General features: G+C 43.2%; 1 protein-coding gene across 1 annotated transcript; it reads left to right on the top strand.

Moving 5' to 3' along the window:
* The first annotated feature begins 1,288 nt into the window (after nucleotides 1–1,288).
* On the top strand, nucleotides 1,289–17,173 carry LOC137779865 (NLR family CARD domain-containing protein 3-like). The gene is made up of 12 exons (XM_068568069.1): nucleotides 1,289–1,392; nucleotides 2,282–2,422; nucleotides 3,799–3,912; nucleotides 4,122–4,200; nucleotides 4,354–4,582; nucleotides 4,735–6,538; nucleotides 6,636–6,809; nucleotides 6,933–7,106; nucleotides 11,046–11,219; nucleotides 11,343–11,516; nucleotides 16,408–16,454; nucleotides 16,608–17,173. The coding sequence occupies exons 1-12, from the start codon at nucleotides 1,289–1,291 to the stop codon at nucleotides 17,171–17,173; spliced, it is 3,780 nt and encodes a 1,259-aa protein (XP_068424170.1).
* Nucleotides 17,174–23,575: the final 6,402 nt, after the last annotated feature.

Below are 23,575 nucleotides of genomic sequence, written 5' to 3' on the forward strand. Positions count from 1 at the left end.
GGAGTAAGATGGATACTCTTCAGCCTTTGATCCTGAATGCGTCCCAGACACTTCTACACACCCAATGTTGAGACTATGAAGCACAACGGAATAAATCTCAATCCAAGCCAGATGTGCTTTCAGTGTTTTCATCAGCTTCAGAGGTATTATCTTAAGAAAACAGAGGCCGTTTGTGGTTTCCCCGTATCCCTGAATCTTCCATGAACAGGCCAAAGCACACCGGCTCAGAGTCGTCTCTCAACAAGACCGACTCTCTGAAGTCCAGGTTCTCAGGAACACGATGAACTCTGATCATATGATGGGACCTCTGGCCCTGCACGGCTCAAAATTAGGTGTTCAAAGAAAGCAGTGTTGGCGCCCACTGTGGTGCTGAGGAGACGCACCATGTGGGGATCAGCCGCTGTCATTTAATTTAAACTGACGTCCACAAATGGGGAAGAAGGGACGCCCCCAATTTGAACATGTTTTATTCAATCACGTCTCTTATCTATGGAGGATTAACCTGGTTTAAATACATGGAAGAGCCTTCTGGAGACCATGAAGGCGTGATTGGTCACAGGGCCATGTGACCATTAACATGCGCTGTGATTGGTCAGTTATGTGTAGATATATATATATATATATATATATATATATATATATATATATATATATATATATATATATATATATATATATATATATGTGTGTATATATATATGTGTATATATACACATATATATATATATATATATATATATATATATATATATATATATATATATATATATATATATAGGGCTCCAATATGTTTGTCACTTTCCTGTCAAAATAAAGCTCAACATCGCCCCCTGCTGGATACAAGCCGGATGTACAGCACACACACACAGCCAGTTATCACACTGGTGTGTGTGCGTGTGTGTGTGTGTGTGTGTGTGTGTATATATGTATATACAGCAGCACATGAAGCTTCATTCACACCTGTGCAGGTGAAGTCATGTCCTCTGTTCACGCCCAGCACCGTGTGGAGGGCTGATGCTTCAGGGAGGAGGAGCTTCCAGTGGCTCAGAGGCAGCAGGAAGAAGCTGAGGGTTAATCTTTAACATGATCATAAAGTCATGACACATGATCAGCTGCTCTCTGAGCTGCAGGTTCACACTGGTTCCCCACAGTGTTGGAGCGGGACAGCAGCCATCACATCAACAGGAAACTCTTCTTCCACACAGACCGGGTCCACACAGCAGAGAGCTGCAGAGGGTCCAACCCTCCCGGTGTGTTTCATGAGCAACCAGCCGCTCTTTGCCGGTTCATGTGTGGACCTCCTGTCTCTGAGAAGGAGTCCACGGCTCAAAGTGGATCGGACAACAGAGACCTGAACCTCCAGGTGAACCCGTGGGTCTCCATCAGGGGGCTGTAGGTGATCAGCAACATGAACAGGTATCACTCCACACTTTAGTACCTTCAGCGTCTTCACTCTGACTTCATGTTGACTGTTTCTCTGCTCGTTCACTTGAACCTTGACTCTTAATAAACCTGTAAATCTATAAAACACAATCAGTGGTTAAGATTGAGTTCTGATACTGGACTAAAGTCTGGACTTTGGTCCTTCAGGTGTTTTATGAAGCTCCTATTTCATGTTTATTGAGGCCTCACAGATACAATACAGTGGTGGTTGCATAATCTACAGGTGAATCATTACTTTATATACCTGCTGTATCATATTTGATAGCTCCGCTGTCATAAGGACGGATGCAGGAAAACATTCATAAGACTTTACAATAAGTCACCTCTTGGTAGATCCTCTGTGGATTAATTATCACTGCACACGTTTATGTTTTTTACACTTCATATACACGACACTTTACGTTTTGCACAACCTGATTACTAAATTAATACTCTGCAGCTGTACTTGTATTTCTCTCTCTCTCTCTCTCTCTCTCTCTCTCTCTCTCTCTCTCTCTCTCTCTCTCTCTTTCTCTCTCTCTCTCTCTCTCTCTCTCCCTCTCTCTCTCTCTCTCTCTCTCTCTCTCTCTCTCTCTCTCTCTCCCCCTGGTGGTCAGTGAGGGTTACAGCTGGTGTCAGTGTTCCTGTCAGTCAACAGAGTTCATGTTCAGCTGAGGTTAATTCAGCCTCCTGACTTTAACTTTTAAACGTCATCAGTTCAAATCCCTTCAGTCCAAGAAGATGCTCCGCGTCACATCATTACAGCTTCTTTCATCAGATCTTCACATTCTTCCCAACAGCTGCTCTGCCTGAAGATTAAAAACAGAATTCCCTCCCTGCTGCTCTTCTTCTCTGTTAGGACCCATCAGAGAGCAAAGTCCTCTGGACCAGAACCAGAACCAGGACCTGGACCTGGACCCAGCTGTGTGTCCATGAAGAGTGATCGGTCTAAAGGTCATCTGATTTTCTTCAAAGATGGCTGCCGTTCTTCTGACCCAGAGTAAGTTCTTAAAACAGATGAAACAGATGACTAACTGTTCTGATTCTCAGTTATGAAACACAGAATTGGTCGTTCATCATTTAGTGTTCTCATGAAGATCAATCATGACAGAATCAATATATTTTACTAACTGCTCTGTAGCTGTTTGTATATGAATCATTAACTGTAAACAGTCTCTGGTGCAAACACAATGTGAGTTTATTCCTCCTCAGAGTCGACCAGGAGAAGTCAGAGTTTCAGAAAACTGCAGAGTTAAAAAAAAAACACTGCTGTAGTTCAATGTCAAAGTATTAAGTTCTAAATCTTAACCTTTCCCTCAGTCAAACTGATTTAACGTGACTGTGAACAAATATTAAACTCTGAGACCAAAGACTGCTCGTTAGATCCTCCAGAACCAATTTATATCTCATGTTTAATCTCTACGGAGACGTCGGAGCCAGCAGATCATTTCAAACAGTCCTGCTGAGATGAGGCTGCTCTCGGCGGGCAGCAGAGCGCTGACTGCCCGCCGAGAGCAGGACCTGAAATCTCCAAAATCGTCCGGGTATATTTTGAAGTAGGCCGAATCTTGAAAAAAAGACCACAGATTTGAGGCTTTAACAACTAACTTATCATCTGAAATCATCCTAAAATGACTTTTTGTGACTCAGAAACACGAACATTCAGAACATTCACATCTGCTATTGTTCCCTGTTGCTGGTGCAAAATGCATTCTGGGATATTGGCTGTCCCAAGTACGCACAAGAACCTCTAATGCATCTTGGGTAAAATGAGCAGAGCAGGTTGCATCCAGGCATTTGGTCTGTGGACCAGCTGCAGAGGTTCTGGGTCTACATTCAGAGGTCTGGGAACAAGTTATAAAACTATGCAGACTAGTGTCAGAAGTCTGGAGGCAGAGTGCAGTTTGATGAAGACTTAGTGGTTCAAAAGAGTTTCCTGTTGGAGGGTTGTCCTCAGGAATCATAGTTTTATTGTTGGGACTTGCCACTGACTAAGATTTGAACATTAGAGACACATTAAACCCCTCGTTGGTTGAACTTTGGGTTTCATAATGTCCACTGAGTGTATAATACACTGGTGAACTTTACATTACTGTGTTCTTTGTGTGTTTTGTCTGCTGGATATCTTTTGGATGATCCTACATATAAGAGTCAAACTTCTACAAGATGTGACTCCAGTAGTTTTAGTTTTTGTGTCTCATTGTAACGACTAGTTGGTTAAATACGAACACAACAAGTCACAATAAAGAAGCTTTGTCTTCTTTACCATTAACTACAAGTTTGAATGAAAATAACTTCACTTTTACTGTTCAATAAAACCAGTGGAAGCAGAAAAATAAATAGTTTATGTTCAGTAAATCTCAGTGTTTCTATCAGGTCACAGCAGCAGAAAGAAAAGTCTCCTGAACCCAGCTGTGTGTCCATGAAGAGTGATCGGTCTAAAGGTGCTTTGATTAACTTCAGAGATGGACAACGTTCTTATGACCCAGAGTAAGTTCTTTAAACAGATGAAACAAGATGACTAACTGTCACACAGATGGTCGTCCTTCATCTGCAGTCTTTAGCATCTGGTTTATAAAATGATGAATCATGACACAACATCTTTAACTCATTGTTGTGTTTGTGTTGTAATATCATGAACAATAAACAGTCTGTGGTGCAGACACAATGTGAGCTGATGGTTCATGACTCCTCCACAGAGAGGACCAGGAGAGCTCAGAGGTTCCCAGAGGTCCGTCTGCCCAGCAGCATCAAACACACCTGGACTCCATATTTATGGTCTGTACCTGTACAACTACTTTTACATGTCTTCTGTTCACCATCATCTCCATGCTGCACTCTTTAGACCAGTGGGTTGTCAGTCTGTCCAACATGGATCTGATGTTTGCTTCCATGGTTTTAGTTTGTCATTCAGAGAATATTCTGTTCCAGCTGCTGGAGGAGAACATCCTCACTTTTGTGAAGGACGAGCTGAAGAAGATCCAGAAGGTTCTGAGTTCAGATTACCCAGAATACTTAGAGATTCAGAGAGAGGATGAGGAGGTGTTGGATGGTGTTGATGAAGAGCAGAGGAGGAGGAGCAGAGAAGCATTTCAGAAGATCTCACTGCACTTCCTGAGGAGCATGAAGCAGGAGGAGCTGGCTGACTGTCTGCAGAGCAGTAAGAGGATTTCTCTAAAGATTTAACATGCTGGATGAATGGAACGTTTACTAATGTCTCAAGAGATGGACCACAATATATTCATACTCATTCTTTGAGGAAATGACATGTTAAAAATCTATTCTGATCTTCTTTGTTGTGTGTTCATTCAGGACTTCTTGCTGCAGTTTGTCAGCGTAAACTCAAATCTAACCTGAAGAAGAAGTTCCAGTGTGTGTTTGAGGGGATCGCTAAAGCAGGAAACCCAACGCTTCTGAACCAGATCTACACAGAGCTCTACATCACAGAGGGAGGGACTGCAGAGGTCAACAATGAACATGAGGTCAGACAGATTGAAGCAGCATCCAGGAAACCACACAGACCAGAAACCACCATCAGACAAGAAGACCTCTTTAAAGCCTCACCTGGAGGAGAGGAACCAATCAGAACAGTGATGACAAAGGGAGTGGCTGGCATCGGGAAAACAGTCCTAACACAGAAGTTCACTCTGGACTGGGCTGAAGACAAAGCCAACCAGGACATCCAGTTCATGTTTCCCTTCACGTTCAGAGAGCTGAATGTGCTGAAAGAGAAGAAGTTCAGCTTGGTGGAACTTGTTCATCACTTCTTCTCTGAAACCAAAGAAGCAGGAATCTGCAGGTTTGAAGAGTTCCCGGTTGTGTTCATCTTTGACGGTCTGGATGAGTGTCGACTTCCTCTAAACTTCTGCAAGAATAAAGCCCTAACTGATATCACAAAGTCCACCTCAGTGGATGTGCTGCTGACAAACCTCATCAGGGGGAAGCTGCTTCCCTCTGCTCGCCTCTGGATAACCACACGACCTGCAGCAGCCAATCAGATCCCTCCTGACTGTGTTGACCTGGTGACAGAGGTCAGAGGGTTCACTGACCCACAGAAGAAGGACTACTTCATGAAGAGGTTCAGAAATAAGAAGCAGGCCAGCAGGATCATCTCCCACATCAAGACCTCACGAAGCCTCCACATCATGTGTCACATCCCAGTCTTCTGCTGGATCACTGCTACAGTTCTGGAGGTCGTGTTGAAGACCACAAAGGGAGGCCAGCTGCCCAAGACCCTGACTGAGATGTACATCCACTTCCTGGTGGTTCAGGCCAAAGTGAAGAATGTCAAGTTTGATGGAGGAGCTGAGACAGATCCACACTGGAGTCCAGAGAGCAGGAAGATGATCGAGTCTCTGGGAAAACTGGCTTTTGATCAGCTGCAGAAAGGGAACCTGATCTTCTATGAATCCGACCTGACAGAGTGTGGCATCGACATCAGAGCAGCCTCGGTGTACTCAGGAGTGTTCACTCAGACCTTTAGAGAGGAGAAAGGACTGTACCAGGACAAGGTGTTCTGCTTCGTCCATCTGAGTGTTCAGGAGTTTCTGGCTGCTCTTCATGTCCATCTGACCTTCATCAACTCTGGTGTCAACCTGCTGGCAGAAGAACAAACAACCTCCCTGTTGTCTAAAGTCTTTAAAAACAAACCTAAACCAAGTCATCTCTACCAGAGTGCTGTGGACAAGGCCTTACAGAGTCCTAATGGACACCTGGACTTGTTCCTCCGGTTCCTCCTGGGTCTTTCACTGGAGACCAATCAGACTCTCCTACGAGGTCTGCTCACACAGACAGGAAGTAGCTCACAGACCAATCAGGAAACAGTCCAGTACATCAAGGAGAAGATCAATGAGAATGAGTCTCCAGAGAAAAGCATCAATCTGTTCCACTGTCTGAATGAACTGAATGATGGTTCTCTAGTGGAGGAGATCCAACAGTCCCTGAGGTCAGGACGTCTCTCCACACGTAAACTGTCCCCTGCTCAGTGGTCAGCTCTGGTCTTCATCTTACTGTCATCAGGAGAAGATCTGGAGGTGTTTGACCTGAAGAAGTACTCTGCTTCAGAGGAGGCTCTTCTGAGGCTGCTGCCAGTGGTCAAAGCCTCCAACAAAGCTCTGTAAGTACAGAGAGAGTTAGATTCATAGATCATAACTTAAATACGCTGCTATCTTTTCTACTTATTGTTTATCTTTTCTTCCTCCTTGTCTCTTCAGACTGAGTGACTGTAAACTCTCAGAGAGAAGCTGTGAAGCTCTGTCCTCAGTCCTCAGCTCCCAGTCCTCTAGTCTGAGAGAGCTGGACCTGAGTAACAACAACCTGCAGGATTCAGGAGTGAAGCTGCTGTCTGCTGGACTGGAGAGTCCTCACTGCAGACTGGAGACTCTCAGGTCAGGATTCATCAACATGTTCAACTAATGGACACTCAAATCCTGATTTACATTCATGGATGAACTCGTATCCTCCTTCAGATTGTCTTAAGATGTGATATGTGTGTTATTGTGTGTTCGCAGGCTGTCAGGCTGTCTGATCTCAGAGGAAGGCTCTTCTTCTCTGACCTCAGCTCTGAGCTCCAACCCCTCCCATCTGAGAGAGCTGGACCTGAGCTACAATCATCTTGGAGACTCAGCAGTGAAGCTGCTGTCTGCTGGACTGGAGGATCCACACTGGAGACTGGAGACTCTCAGGTATGAAGAGGCTGCAGCCACAGAGCATCAGTCTGATAGAGGAGGTAGAGCTGGAAACCTGTTCTCTGTCACACTGTCAGCCTGGTTAATATGACCCTGACACACCAAGCTGACCTCAAGCTACCAGAGACTCATCTCACTGTTTGTGTCCCACATCAGACCATCAACACAGACAGAAGTAGTCAGGGAACAGCAGGCAGGATGAGCCAGAACAGGGAGGTGATGAAGCTGTTGTGTTTCTGGAGCGTTGCCTTGTCTCTACATCAGAAACTAGGACAGTGGTGTATCCTGACACGTTGACAGCATCATGGTGGGTTGACGTGCATCAACGTCGTCACGCTGCAGGTTTTTGGCCCATATGAAACTATAGTTTGATGTTTTGATGCTGGTCATCTGCCTCCAGTGTGTGTTGCCCTTTAGTCCAGACATTACTGGAGGTTTACTGGAGCAGATGCAAGGTGAGAAATCCAAACAGGCGGGGACGGCAACGGGAAACCAGTCAGAGGGTAAACGCCGGAAAGTCTGTCATAAAGTCTGTGGTGCTGTAGTGATTTCAGACTTCTTTCTCCTTTACTTTACTTCTGAGAGACAACAGTCATTATTACACAAACACAAGAGCTTGTCAGAACCAAAACATCCAACAATCAAGACTTCTAGATTGACAACGGATCAGCTGACTGTGTAAAGGAGAAGAGTCGTGTAGTGCTGATGAACACAGAGAATCGTCTCCATCGCTGCAGCTCTGCAGAGCTTTTCAGCCTCTTTTAGCTCCTAGTTTTGGTTCTGAAGCTCATTTCCTGTTTGGTTCAGTCTCAGGCTGCGGTCGAATAGTCAAATAATCACCTCCTAACGTCTAACCCTCAGCACTTTTCCTTCACCTCTGTGGAAACGTCACGGTGTCAAGGAAAGATGGGAAGGAGACTTCATGAGGAGTTAGGAAAAGACAACCGAGTGTTTAGAGGATCAGACTCCACTTTCACTAACGACGTAGTTCTGACGCGACGGCAGGCGATGTTAGTGACGTCGGTCTGTCTGCAGCGGTGAAGCTACAACGTTGTAGTCCATCTGCACCACAATAAAGCATCTTAAATACTTCACCTGTGTTCTGACAGTGTTGCGTCATGCAGAGGATTAAACAACCCGGTTCATATATTACTTTATTAATATTAACAACCCAGTTCATATATTACTTTATGAATATAAACAACCCGGTTCATATATTACTTTATGAATATAAACAACCCGGTTCATATATTACTTTATTAATATAAACAACCCGGTTCATATATTACTTTATTAATATAAACAACCCGGTTCATATATTACTTTATTAATATGAACAACCCAGTTCATATATTACTTTATTCATATAAACAACCCGGTTCATATATTAATTTATTAACGAGGTTGGAATAGAAATGAACGAAGGAATATGAAAGTGAAACCAAGAGATTTTACACAGAGAACAAAGCTACTAAACTGTTTCTGTTCAGTTTCAAACCTGCTGAATTAAATAGTTCTCCCACTAACGATGTGTGTCATATGTGTGTCTCATATCCATTTATGTAGTTTGGTTCATATGCAGATTATAATCTGATCATAACAATATGCAGACAACAGTTTATGAAACACAACTTGATAGTGTTTTATTGTAATGTAACAAAATAGTTGATTAAAAAGATGATAATCATAAACATGAGTCAGACTGAAGAGCTCGTCCAGTTTAACTCTTTCATTAAAGCTTCTGTAACTAAAGTAAAATAAAAGAGTGAGACTGAAGCTGCAGTTCAATACCAGAGAGAATATTAATACAGCAGTTTCATCACTTTACAGCAGTTTCATCACTTTACAGCAGTTTTATCACTTTGCAGCAGTTTCATCACTTTGCAGCAGTTTCATCACTTTACAGCATTGTCATCACTTTGTAGCAGTTTTATCACTTTGCAGCAGTTTCATCACTTTACAGCAGTTTTATCACTTTGCAGCAGTTTCATCACTTTGCAGCAGTTTCATCACTTTGCAGCAGTTTCATCACTTTGCAGCAGCTTCATCACTTTACAGCAGCTTCATCACTTTACAGCAGCTTCATCACTTTACAGCAGTTTCATCACTTTACAGCGTGTTCAACGTAACGTTCATAGTTTTCCAGACGGTTTAACAGATTATTGAAAGTATTTACAAGTTACGCTACTTATTATTTTCATGATCTGCTTTTGTCTTCATGATCGTTTGTTCTCGTGAACGGACGAATGAAACGTCACTTTAAATGTTGCCGCCTCAAGGGATTGTGGGTCGGCATCATCTCCTTTCCTTAAGGAAGGTCCAGTGGTTCCTAAGCTAAAGGAGCTAAGTTAGGAGGCATGAAGCTCCTTTCCTTTGCGTTTAGAGCAGGGGTGTCCAAACCTTTTGCAAAGAGGGCCACATTTGATAAAGTAAAGATGCCGGGGGCCAATTGTTCCTTCTGACATTTTTTAAACCACAAATGTCACATAAAAATACACACTCATACTGTCACAATTATCTTTACTTTTAAAATGACAATGTAACCAAATATAATGTAATCAATTCTGCCTTTCGTTCACTCAGATAACAATGAACAAACTGAATAGAATAACTTACATTTCTATGAGTTATATAACGTTGCCTCGTGAACATTTTAAACAGGAGTTCAAAGTAATGCGCAGTGGTCTGTTATCATTAAACTTTAAAACAAGTGAATTTTGCCCGTGTCTTTTACAAGATCTTTTCAGAGGGAAGGGGCGGGGGAGGAGGAGGAGAAGGATCGTTCAGGGGCCTCTTACGCTCTCCGGCCAATCACAGGGAAGCAGCGTGCTTGTTAGCAGGGTTGTGGCCTGTGATTGGTGGAGCAGGGGGGAGGCGGGTGGCTTTGGAGGAAGTGCCGTGTGTTGTTGTTGTAGTGAGTGTGGAGGATGCTACGTGAGCCTGTTAGCTGTTCCGCATTGAGCTACAGTTAGCAAAGAACCCCGTTACGTGAATGTGAACATTGCTGCAATAAACCTGCGAGTTAAGGAGACCAACGTCGTCATTACTGCGGCGTCGTCACTCACTGGCTCTCGTGAGGAATCGCTGTTGCGCTGCTAGGTAGCTTGGAGTTGCTTCACTTTTTCAGCGCGCTCACTCCCTGTTAGCTTGTCGTACGTTGTAGCATGTTTAGACTCGTAGTGTCTCTCTACGTTGAAATCCGTAAACAAGGCAACCGTCTCTCTACAAATCAGAGAAACACAATTGCCTCGATTTTCATTGGAGTATTGTAATTCCCACCGCACCTGAAGGCGGTGGGAATCACCGCCAACTTTTCTCTTTTTTTTTGCCGTCGAGAAGGATTCGCGGCACAGACGCAGAGCCAGATGACATTAGAATGGTGCGGCCACCATGTGGTGAAAGAAGGAATTACATCTTTCACGTTTTTTGATTTATTTATTCTGTGGGAGGAAGCCGGAGAACCCGGAGAGAACCCACGCAAACACAGAAAGAACATGCAAACTCCACACAGAAGGACCTGCAGACCAGTGTCCGAACCCTGCCCAGACCGGGATCCGAACCACAGAGCCTCTTGCTGTGAGGCGTCAGTGCTAGCCACTACACCACCGTGCATATATTATATATATATCACTTTGTTCAGTCTCTCTCTCGTCAGGAAAAAGACAGAAACAGTTTTTTAACTCTAATAAACAACATTAAATATTCATCCATCCTCCTGATATTAATACTTCGGTACTTCCTGTTTACAGTAAAGAACAATTAACTGAATTATTTTAGAACTATTTTAAAACAGCAAGACTTTTCATCCACTTTCACTGAACTAATTATTTTTGGTCTTTCTTTCTGATTCTACTTTAGTCTGGACTCATTATAAAAAAGGTGATTTCATTTGAACATGAATGTTATTTTTCTTCTTGTTGATTGTTGTCTCTTCAGACTGAGTCACTGTAAACTCTCAGAGAGAAGCTGTGAAGCTGTGTCCTCAGTCCTCAGCTCCCAGTCCTCTAGTCTGAGAGAGCTGGACCTGAGTAACAACAACCTGCAGGATTCAGGAGTGAAGCTGCTGTCTGCTGGACTGGAGAGTCCTCACTGCAGACTGGAGACCCTCAGGTCAGGATTCATCAACATGTTCAACTAATGGACACTCAAATCCTGATTTACATTCATGGATGAACTCGTATCCTCCTTCAGATTGTCTTAAGATGTGATATGTGTGTTATTGTGTGTTTGCAGGCTGTCGGGCTGTCTGATCTCAGAGGAAGGCTCTTCTTCTCTGACCTCAGCTCTGAGCTCCAACCCCTCCCATCTGAGAGAGCTGGACCTGAGCTACAATCATCCAGGAGACTCAGGAGTGAAGCTGCTGTCTGCTGGACTGCAGGATCCACACTGGAGACTGGAGACTCTCAGGTATGAAGAGGCTGCAGCCACAGAGCAGAGGCGGTTTTAACATAGAGACATAGGTAGGCGGCTGCTCGGGGCCCCCTACCAGTGGTCGTAGTAGAGGGGCCCCCAACCAACCTCAAAAAGGCCGGGGGAAGAGAGGAGGGGGGGATAGGAAGGCAAGACCTCTTTACCTAAAACGGTGGCACTCCGTCAACTATTATCTCAGTGATCCCGGAGGAAATAACAATCCTCATCCGATATGAGTATAATGTTTTTGGTCTTTTATCTCGCCCCGGGCTAAATCTTTAGGATTTTTGAAATTTCGAGTTAAGTTCTAGGTTTTGTTGAGGGTGTTTTACAGCTCTGTGCTGTCAGGCCCCCACAGTGGGCTGTAACTTGTCTCAACCCGTATAGCGAGTGCGTGTATCGTCTATACCTTCTCTCTGCCTGTTTGACACCATCTCATCATTATACTAACACTGCACAGTTTTCACCCAAAGATACTTCCCTTAAGTCTGTTCGGTAGATTCAGTCGTCACTTCTGTATCTCACGGTTGGTGGACAGGGAAAAAGGGTTAAATTGTTCTAAAAAACCATAACTTTGTTTGATGTGAGTCACTTACCCAATGGTAAGGCTGAGATTTTTTATTTTCGCTCCAATCACTTCCAACAATTTCAACTCAATGAAACAGTGCTCAGTGTAAAAAGTAAAATGAAAATAAAAACTAAGTTCAGAGCTGGTTGAAAACTACTTTCTCTGTTTGGTGGTCCTGTACTGCTGCCAGGCTCTCTGCTCCTGATAGCAGAAGTTTCCTCCAGACTAGCTGGGTTCCCTGTCCCAACCCCTAAGGGCTGGGACAGGGTGGATAAGATTTTTCTCCTGCTCTAGTAAAGTTGCATATTAAGTCTAGTCTTCTCTAAATGTGTTCTTCCAGACCGTGGTCTGGTGAACAAGAAGAGTAAAAAGTAAGAAAAGAAGCAAAGTCTGAAGAGAAGGGTTCGAAGAGAGTGAGAAGAGAAGAAGAGAGGAAAACCTTCTCTTCTCTGTGCATCACCTCTTGTACCTCACAGACACCCTTAACCCCTCCTCCTTTTCTTTAAGGCTCAGTCCTAGATCTTGCATCTAAGATAAGCTAAGGGTTTATTGCCTAATATGGTCACACTGGCTGCTGGACCCTAATACACAGGAGAGCTTTTTACTTTTACCCATAATATAGAAAAGATTATATAACATAGCAACTTATAACATCCTATACATTTTATATGATCTAATCACAAACTGTACTTCAAATGAAGACCAAACAGTACATATATTCCTTCAATGGTTAAAAAGATAATGGTTGTACATAAAAAATCAAAATGGTTATACAAAAAAAAGAAAATAGTTATACGTTTTTAATGATTACACTTTTTTACTTTCATAATTTGTCAATCTCTCAACAAGAAATCCGTTGAAACGTTGAAGTGGTAGTTAAAATGTCCAGTTCATGGTTATCTGTCGTGTCCACACACCCCTACTTTCACAATGAAATGCACTCGTCCGTAACGGTGCGCAGCGCGAAACATAAACACACAGTGACAGGAGGAAATTACACAGAGACGATTCAGAAGAAGCAAGACAAGAATAAAAGCAAAAATGAAACAAAGTTATCCAAGCGGCTCAATCAAAAGAAAAAAAAGAAAAGACACCGATAAATATTTAGGAACGCTGCCAAAGATTACACACTTTTTTACGGCTACTGGGGATACAGGCAGGAGCGCCGCGCAGACATTGGCTGTGTTTCCCAGATTCATTAAGACGCTCTTAAACACTAAGAGCATCTTAGGAGCGTCTTAAGAGCGTCATAAGAGCGTCATAAGGACGCTGTGAAAGAAGTCGTTCTTAGCTTAAGACGCTCTTTCACTAAGAAGGAAACGTAAGATCAGTCTTACCCACTCCCTTTTAAAAACCACAGGATCCTAATCTGGATTCTTTTGGATTTTTTGCAAATAAAACATATCAATCATAAGAAAATATATTGATGTTGAAATAAACACCAAAGCCGTTGCTACAACAATCAGTCAGCCATTTAAAAAAAACTCAAACAGAAAGAAAGATAATCATAAAAGTATAAAACAAAACAAAAACCCAAATCAGCCCAAAAGCAGCATGTTTCCAGAACCAGCAACCCTTAGCTTGGTGCTATCAGAAAAATCCTGATGTCCAGAAGCAAGACAATTCCACACAGAATCCAGACATTCAAAATCCTTCCAGCTCAAAGAACCAGGGAGATATGAGCCAAAGGACACAGAAACATGAATCGCTTTATTTGCAGTATTTGCTGAATAATCAGCAAATACTGCTTAACTTTTTTTTACAGTTTAATAATTGTTAATGTGTGTGCCTGTTTTATTTTAAAGGGAAATATTGGTTGTTTTATAAATTTTTAAAAAAAAAAATCTGAATTTTTTTATTTTTTCTTCTCCTCAAATGTGACTAAATGTTATAAATGTGAGCCCTCGCCTGACTTTTTTCTGTACTAAATCCTCTCTAACTTTGTTCTGCTTCACTTTATCAAAGTAAAACAATGCCAAAATGTTAAAACTTTGAGGTAGGATTTGGGAGAATTTAAAAGCTTACGAACGCATTATTTCTAGGTAAAAATCATGCTAAAAGTGCTTATTTTCACGGCGGACCTGAAACTTTACATTTCTTTCTGTGTGTCATCTTCATTTACTCTTAACCAGTAACACTTAGACTGATATTTACACATCTGAGCAAAACCCAACATTATACTTGTTTATTAACTCCAAGATTATTCAAATAGCTCTAGTGGTCGCAGAGACACAGACATTTTAGTTTGTATGTCATTTTCAAGCAGAAACCTGAAAAGAGGCTCGGTGTTTAATTAATGTGCTGTCGCACCGGGCCGTCCAGTCCAAGTACCGGCTTCCCCGTGTGGAGATCCACCGCCTCGTCACGCTGGTGTCACCACACATCTAGAGGCCAACCCGCTGCAGTGTTGCCCTCAGCCTAGTCTTTACGCAGTGGGGAGCTTCCTGGAGGTGGTGGGGGACGGCACCGGCCTCAGCAAGGCATCGGGTTCACGGAGTGTGGCAGCGTGACACCGATCCTCCTGCGCCATGCGGACACACATCAGAATGCCACCACACGGGACGAGGTCCACCAGGTCCACCGTGGATTTCATGCCATGGCTGAGATCCCGGTGATTGGTGTCGTGGATCACACACACACACACACACACACACACACACACACACACACGCACACACACGCGCACGCACACACACACACACACACACACACACACACACACACACACACGCCCGTAGCATAAGTGCACCTGTGTGTGTGGACCACAGCGTGTTGTGTGTGATTCATGCTCTGATAAAGTGGTGGGTGATGGATTAATCTGGCATGGATTGATTTAGTTTCATCTCCACGGCGGTGGACAGCTCCCACTAAGAGCGTCTTAAGAAGCTTCTTTGGCGAGATCTTAAGAAGGCAGTTAAGAGCGCGTCTGGGAAACACTCGTATCTTAGCGCTCCTTCTTAGCCGAAGTCCTTAAGAACGATCAAAATCTGGGAAACGCAGCCATTGACGTTTTATAAATATTAATATCTTCGCGAAAATCCTTCACAGAGATATGGTTTCAAATCTGGTGGAATCAGTAGACCAGGGGTCCCCAAACTTTTTCCTGTGAGGGCCACATAACTTTTCTCTTCTCTGACGGGGGCCGGGGTCAGTTTGTAACAGAAAGAGTGAGACGATCGCAGGGATGCCTCAACGTAAACATTTATGGTTTTCCAGAAGGCCACACATAACCACACATCACCAAATATTAACCCTCTCTGGGTTCTTCACAGGAAAAAAGTCCAGGAGACATTAACTTTCTGTTGTGCACAATCTTAACAGGTAAAAGTTCAGCTGAGGTGTCAGAGCAGAGTTTGTAGCTTCTAGCAGGCTTGTAGACGCCGCTGTTTGCAGCTCTCTCTCATCAACTTCCCTGTGAAAACCACAAAGCAGCCTGAGAAACCAAACTAAGTGATGCAGCACCTACACAGCACAATACATTTCACTACCAGTATGGTTGTGGAGATGGATTTAATCCCAGTAGATTTTATTCTAACTAGATTTGTTTCACTAACAAGGACCACGCTTCTCCTAACTGGTGTTGGTGGAAGGTTTATTATTCAGAACCGTAGATTCTTGAGCTGGAGAAGGAAAAGGGATGTGATGAGGGGGTAAGGGATGAGAGATGAGGGAAGGGAGTGAGGGAAGGGAGTGAGGGAGTGAGGGATGAGGAAAGGGAGTGAGGGATGAGGGGTAAAGGATGAGGAGAAAGAGGAGGGTTGGTGCACCGGCTGAGGCGAGTGACCGTAGGTGGCGTCGGGGGAGTGGAGACTGTGGGTGAAGGCCGTCTCTTGGCAGCTCTGTAGTTCAGAGTCCCCCCTTTATTCCTGAGGGGGGGGAAGAGAGAGAGAGAGAGAGAGAGAGAGAGAGAGAGAGAGAGAGAGGTCTGTTCAGTTTCAAACCTGCTGAATTAAATAGTTCTCCCACTAACGATGTGTGTCATATGTGTGTCTCATATCCATTTATGTTGTTATGGTTTATATGCAGATTATAATCTGATCATAACAATATGCAGACAACAGTTTATGAAACACAACTTGATAGTGTTTTATTGTAATGTAACAACATAGTTGATTAAAAAGATGATAATCATAAACATGAGTCAGGCTGAAGAGCATGATGAGCTGTCGTCATGGGCCAATCAGAAGAAGCTCCATGAAGTAACAGAGGATGAGCGGATGAATAATAAGTGGTCCATGTGAACATGAATCCCAAAGCTCTGTGATGAGAGTGATGTCATGTCCATGTTTCATGCTGCTCTGACCCCCCTCCTCCTTTCAGGGTGGAGCCTGCTGGAGTCCGATGGTTCAGACCAGGTCTGAGGAAGTGTAAGTGGGCTTTGAGTTTGATGAACACATTCAACCATCTGCACACTGTGACATCACTCATTCACATCTCTGATGTCATCATCAAAGTGTCACTAGATGAACAGATGATAGATTAATAACTGCAGCTGCATTGTGTCTTGTTCTCTCCATCAGATTCCTGTGAACTCACACTCGACACAAACACAGTGAACAAGAACCTCAAACTGTCTGACAACAACAGGAAGGTGACACGTGTGATGGAGGATCAGTCATATCCTGATCATCCAGACAGGTTTGACTGCTGGCCTCAGCTGCTGTGTAGAACTGGTCTGACTGGTCGCTGTTACTGGGAGGTCGAGTGGAGAGGAATAGTTTCTATATCAGTGAGTTACAGAGGAATCAGAAGGAGAGGAAACAGTAGAGACTGTTTGTTTGGAATGAATGATCAGTCCTGGAGTCTGGAGTGTTATGATGGTGTTTACTCTGTCTATCACAATCAGACAGAAACATCCATCACCTCCTCCTCCTCCTCCTCCTCCTCCTCCTCCTCCTCCTCCTCTGGTAGAGTAGCAGTGTATGTGGACTGTCCTGCTGGCTCTCTGTCCTTCTACAGAGTCTCCTCTGACACACTGATCCACCTCCACACCTTCAACACCACATTCACTGAACCTCTTTATCCTGGGTTCTGGTTCTGGTCCTCGTCTGGTTCCTCAGTGTCTCTGTGTTCTCTGGAGGATTGAGAGTCTCCTCCTGGTAGAGAAACCTTCTCTCTGCTGTCCAGATAGTTCCTCCTGTACAGGATGACACACAGCTGATGTTAGCTAGCAGCAACCTGGGCCCTGTTCCACGTACCTGGTTTACTGATATAGCTGGATAACTTCCAGGATAAGATGACGTAGATCAGGATTTTCGGTTCCACAAAGCCAGTTTAGATCACATGTAGTCATGATCATCTTCTGCTCGTCAGCAGAGAAAAGAGACCGTCTTTCTCTGAGTTTATTTGTCATTTTAGAAAGAGAACATCATGAATTTGGCGTTTGACTTTTCTCCCTTCTGAAGAGCAGCGGGCACGCACAGTTATCCTGAGAACTGACGTCTGGTTAGAATGAACGAGAGCGTTTGAGGGAGGATCCACCTTCAGGGAACCGACATATCCTGTAGTCAATCATCTCATTAGGTTAAGCTGGATAACAGGACATTTGATCGTATTTGTGGAACCACGTACGTGGAACAGGGCCCTGATCTCTCAGTGGTTGTAAACAGCTGCAGCAGGTGAGGGGTACCTGCTGCTGGTCTTGAGACATTTGTTTGTGTGAAGAAAAACCTCCGAATGTCAAACGAGAGTCTTTCTGGATCAGATTCAGCTTCTGTGGAGAAATAATCACAACTTGTAAAGAGTTGTTTTGATTTGAACAAACTAAATTCATCATCTTTGATCGTCGTGTAACAAATGAACAAACTTTGATAAGTGACGTTGAGATCAAATAAATCCTAGTTTTGGATGATTCTAGATCATAATTGATTTCTTACATTATCCGTTGTTGTGACCTTTAACCTTGTTATTGTAAAAACAAATAAAACTGGTTTGTATTTTGTACATTCCAACCAAAGTCCAGTCTTGCTCGTCTCTGAAATCGTCTCCATGAGGTGAGAGAGCTCTTCTCCTGCAATAGGCTGACAGGAGTGAATGATTGTTCACTCCTGAAGGTTCCCAACCTCACGGGTTCCTCCTCCATAGGCCGCAAGGTGAACCACGAAAAGTCTTTTAGAAAACGATTCCCGCTCCACAGTCGTGCATCTACACAATCTTTCGTTCATAAAAAAGAACGAGTCATGTTAAGTTACCAAAAAAAAGTTTGTCGCTGAAATTCTAATCGATTGTGGATGCGGCGATGTTTTATGCCGAACTAGTTTCTTCAGAGCGTAACAGGATATTCGTTGCGAGTGCCATCAACTTGTAGCAACAGAAGTCCAACAAAGAAAGGCTGAAAACATTAACAGCAGGTAAACACACACACACACACACACACACACACACACACACACACACACACACACACACAGACTGTGGTTGAGTGACTGAAAGGTACAATTCTGTGTGAGAGATATGTCAACAAACTCATTGAGCTATCCTTTTTGTTTCGTTAAGGCCAATTGCAGAAAGCTGCCGAGTTGAAGGATGACCAAAGTTTTTTGATACACATAAAAGACAAAGACTGTGCGGCTCTGGAGGTGCAGAACCACAAAGGCTGCTCCAATCAGTACACCAGGTTTTTTGATGAGGCTTGAAAAACCAGAGAAAGAACAGTAAGTCATGTGTTATATTGCATTTCAAGGAGCTACTAACTGAACATTATGAAAGTAAACCTTCAATCTGCATTCTGTTGCATGTGCAAACCATCACAACACTTATTAATGTCTTTACTCCTCATTCACATGTGTTTTAGGAATGAGCCCATGTTTGATGTCAGCTACAAGATATTCTGTGAGGATCATTTGCCAAAGGCTGCTTGTAAGCAAAGAGGTGCTGAGAATGGGCCAGCTGAGGAAGACCTTCACAGGGCTCTCAAGTTTTGAAGACTGGCAAGCGTGACAGGTATCCCCTGGAGCTGTTGACGGACTGCAGGGGGATATATCTTCTTTTTTAGCTGTTTGAATATTGTGAAATTATGAATATCATTATGACATTGTAGCTGATTATGAAGTCACTTTTCACCAAAACTGTACATTAAAATCTCATGGCCATGTACATGTGCATAGCATAGGTCAGCTTGAACAAGGCCTTGAAATCGCCTTTTGAATATTGTAAATTGTGAAGTTACGAATATCATTATTACGTGTAAGCTGACGTAGGATGTCTATAAACAACGACACAGTGATAGATCCAGTGGCTGAAACCAGTGCACTGCTTAAGCGGTTACTGACGCTGTAGATGCTGTTGGTGCTATTCACAATCGGGTTGTGGGCACGTTTCCATTGACACACTCTCCTCAATAATCTAATTTAGCTTTTTCGCTGAGTGAAAATCAATGTCTTTCACTTGCGCAAAAGAAACTGTGGATGGAAACTTGGGAGGAAGCCATGAATATGGCAACTCTGTGGGGTGATGTCTGCCTTTACTCTGTGATTCATTTCAAGGTAAAATAAAACACTGGCTACATGGGAACAGCACTGAGCCCGGCAGCCAAACAGTCACTGCTGGTCCTGAATGAGCGCTGGAAGCGGTTTCATCCAGTATTCGCACTGGATGAAGCCAGTGCGACTACGGAGAATAGTATGAACCCAGACACGGAGAATAGTATGAAACCCGACACGGGGCACTGGATGTTCCGACATTTGTTTTATTTGTGGTATTTCCACAACAAGCATGACGCAGAAATACTTGTTAATGTCCCATGGTCGATAGCGGAAATGAAAACTGTTTTACAGGAACGTGACCGGGCTATGTGATGATGGTAACTAGGGCTAACGGGACTCAAGCCGCACCAGCTTTCCATCGCAATTGGTTGCGAAAAAGCAAAAAGCGAGTTAACCACATAACGTGTCGAGCGAGTAAAATCAGGCAAAAAAGTGTTGCGCTTTTGGTGTGAATACGGAATAAGCCAGCAGACTTTTGTACGCCTTGAAACTTTCCTGTGTGTAAAAACTTGTCTCCAGTACGCAAAATCCACTGCAAAAAAAAGTGTGTGTAAGAAAAGGGTAGGGGGTGATCAAGAATTGTCTGTGATGTAATGCCTACTGTGGAGGATATCATAAGGTCTTGAGGTAATCAGAAGTAAAACACAATATTTATGATTGATTAAACTTTTAAATCGGTCAGATTAGAACACGACAGGAGGGTTAAACTAGCAACAATGTATCAACTTTATACCAGCGGTTGCAGTCTGGCCTGTAGCGTTAGCTCAGAAAACACACGCTATGTTATGTTGTGTAAAAGTCTGACCTGTTGGGGCCTTCTGGTTCACTCACAACGTTCTGGTTCACCTTCAGTGCAACTTGGTAACGTTACTCGTGCTGCGCTGTGCCGCACGGTAGCTAGCAAGAGAGAAACGAGTCAAAACCAACACACTGTCATCGTTTTGTGTACCGCAACGAAGTAGTGTTAGCTCACTAGTGCAGTAAAGTAACGTTAGCTCACTAGTGCAGGAACGTAACGTTAGCTCACTAGTGCAGTAAAGTGACGTTAGCTCACTAGTGCAGTAAAGCGACGTTCGCTCACTAGTGCAGGAACGTGTCTCTCTACTTCCCTCTTAAAGTCACGTAGTGTTACACGGTGACTTTACTTGAGGAGACTGTGCTGTCTGTAATTAAAGTACGTTACATTTGCTAAATGCTGTCAAAAAGGAAACATGAAGGAATAATAATGAGCTTCGTTACCTTCCTGTTGTTGAAGTTGAAGTGGACTCTGGTAGCTCTTGCTCCGATATGTCGAGAGAAGCAAGTATCCATCGGCACACAACGTTAAAGTCCACTGTCATCGTTTGTGTAACACAACGGAGTAGCGTTAGCTCACGAGTGCAGTAAAGTAGCATTATCTCACGAGTGCAGTAAAGTAATGTTAGCTCACGAGTGCAGTGAAGAAGCATTAGCTCACTAGTGCAGTAATGTTAGCTCACTCGTGCAGTAAAGTAACGTTAGCTCACTAGTGCAGTAAAGAAGCGTTAGCTCACTAGTGCAGTAATGTTAGCTCAGTAGTGCAGTAAAGTAACGTTAGCTCACTAGTGCAGTAAAGTGACATTAGCTCACTCGTGCAGTAAAGTACCGTTAGCTCACTCGTGCAGGAATGTAACGTTAGCTCACTAGTGCAGTAAAGTAACGTTAGCTCACTAGTGCAGGAACGTAACGTTAGCTCACTAGTGCGGTAAAGTAAGGTTAGCTCACTAGTGCAGTAAAGCAACGTTAGCTCACTAGTGCAGGAACGTGTCTCTCTACTTCCCTCTTAAAGTCACGTAGTGTTACACGGTGACTTTACTTGAGGAGACTGTGCTGTCTGTAATTAAAGTATGTTACATTTGCTAAATGCTGTCAAAAAGGAAACATGAAGGAATAATAATGAGCTTCGTTACCTTGCTGTTGTTGAAGTTGAAGTGGACTCTGGTAGCTCTTGCTCCAATATGATGTCGAGAGAAGCAAGTGTCCATCGGCACACAACGTTAAAGTCCACTGTCATCATTTGTGTAACGCAACGGAGTAGCGTTAGCTCACTAGTGCAGTAAAGTAACGTAAGCTCACTAGTGCAGTGAAGAAGCATTAGCTCAGTAGTGCAGTAACGTAACGTTAGCTCACTAGTGCAGTAAAGTAACGTTAGCTCACTAGTGCAGTAAAGTGACATTAGCTCAGTAGTGCAGTAACGTAACGTTAGCTCACTAGTGCAGTAAAGTAACGTTAGCTCACTAGTGCAGTAAAGTAACATTAGCTCAGTAGTGCAGTAACGTAACGTTAGCTCACTAGTGCAGTAAAGTAACGTTAGCTCAGTAGTGCAGTAAAGTAACGTTAGCTCAGTAGTGCAGTAAAGTAACGTTAGCTCACTAGTGCAGTAAAGTAACATCAGTTTACTAGTGCTGTAATGTAACATTAGCTCACTAGTCCCGTAAAGTAACATTAGCTCAGTAGTGCAGTAACGTAACGTTAGCTCACTAGTGCAGTAAAGTAACGTTAGCTCACTATTGCAGTAAAGTAACGTCAGCTCACTAGTGCAGTAAAGTAACGTTAGCTCACTAGTGCAGTAAAGTAACGTTAGCTCACTAGTGCAGTAAAGTAACGTTAGCTCACTAGTGCAGTAAAGTAACATTAGCTCACTAGTGCAGTAACGTAACGTTAGCTCACTAGTGCAGTCAAGTAACATTAGCTCACTAGTGCAGTCAAGTAACGTTAGCTCACTAGTGCAGGAACGTGTCTCTCTACGTCCCTCTTAAAGTCACGTAGTGTTACACGGTGACTTTACTTGAGGAGACTGTGCTGTCTGTAATTAAAGTCCGTTACATTTGCTTAATGCTGTCAAAAAGGAAACATAAAGGAATAATAATGAGCTTCGTTACCTTGCTGTTGTTGAAGTTGAAGTGGACTCTGGTAGCTCTTGCTCCAATATGATGTCAAGAGGCACACAACTTTAAAGTCCACTGTCATCGTTTGTGTAACGCAACACAGTAGCGTCAGATTACTAGTGCAGTAAAAGCAGCGTTAGCTCACTAGTGCAGTAAAGTAGCGTAAAGCGCACCAGTGCAGTAAAGTAACGTTAGCTCACTAGTGCAGTAAAGAAGCGTTAGCTCACTCGTGCAATAAAGTAACGTTAGCTCACTCGTGCAGTAAAGAAATGTTAGCACACTAGTGCAGTAAAGTAACGTTAGCTCACTAGTACAGTAAAGTAACGTTAGCTTACTAGTGCAGTAAAGTAACGTTAGCTCACTAGTGCAGTAAAGTAACGTGAGCTCAGTAGTGCAGTAAAGTACTGTTAGCTCACTAGTGCAGTAAAGTAACGTGAGCTCAGTAGTGCAGTAAAGTAACATTAGTTCACTAGTGCAGTAAAGTAACGTTAGCTCACTAGTGCAGTAAAGTAACGTTAGCTCACTAGTGCAGGAACGTGTCTCTCTACTTCCCTCTTAAAGTCACGTAGTGTTACACGGTGACTTTACTTGAGGAGACTGTGCTGTCTGTAATTAAAGTACGTTACATTTGCTAAATGCTGTCAAAAGGAAACATGAAGGAATAATAATGAGCTTCGTTACCTTGCTGTTGTTGAAGTTGAAGTGGACTCTGGTAGCTCTTGCTCCAATATGATGTCGAGAGAAGCAAGTGTCCATCGGCACACAACGTTAAAGTCCACTGTCATCGTTTGTGTAACACAACGGATGCCCCCCCCCCCAAAAAAAAAACAAACAACTGCTGCACCGACTATCAGACAAGAAAATGATTTTTTTTTAAAAGATCAAGTGATGTTTCCTACAAGATCTCTGGAACCACAAGGTTGATTGACTTCATTTAAATTATTAAAATACAGTAAAGATTTGTGGGAAGAGATCTATCCGAACAGAAAAGTAAAAAAATACCGGTAAGTTTATGTCATCACATAAAACCCGTCACCTCAAAAAAACCCTGCCTTCACTTGTTCGTACAACAGTTACTTTTAACCTTTCTGTTAATAA

Source organism: Clinocottus analis, unplaced genomic scaffold (genome assembly GCF_023055335.1).
Source record: "Clinocottus analis isolate CAN_PGR_092001 unplaced genomic scaffold, fCliAna1.0.p SCAF_8, whole genome shotgun sequence".
NCBI lineage: Eukaryota > Metazoa > Chordata > Actinopteri > Perciformes > Cottidae > Clinocottus > Clinocottus analis.

Excerpts from the sequence above, each read along its gene's own strand:
- LOC137779865 (XM_068568069.1), top strand. The coding sequence starts at position 1,289 with ATGTGTGGACCTCCTGTCTCTGAGAAGGAGTCCACGGCTCAAAGTGGA. Across the intron at positions 4,201-4,353 it reads ACCTGGACTCCATATTTATG|CTGCTGGAGGAGAACATCCT; the intron begins GTCTGTACCTGT and ends ATTCTGTTCCAG. Across the intron at positions 6,539-6,635 it reads AAAGCCTCCAACAAAGCTCT|ACTGAGTGACTGTAAACTCT; the intron begins GTAAGTACAGAG and ends TTGTCTCTTCAG.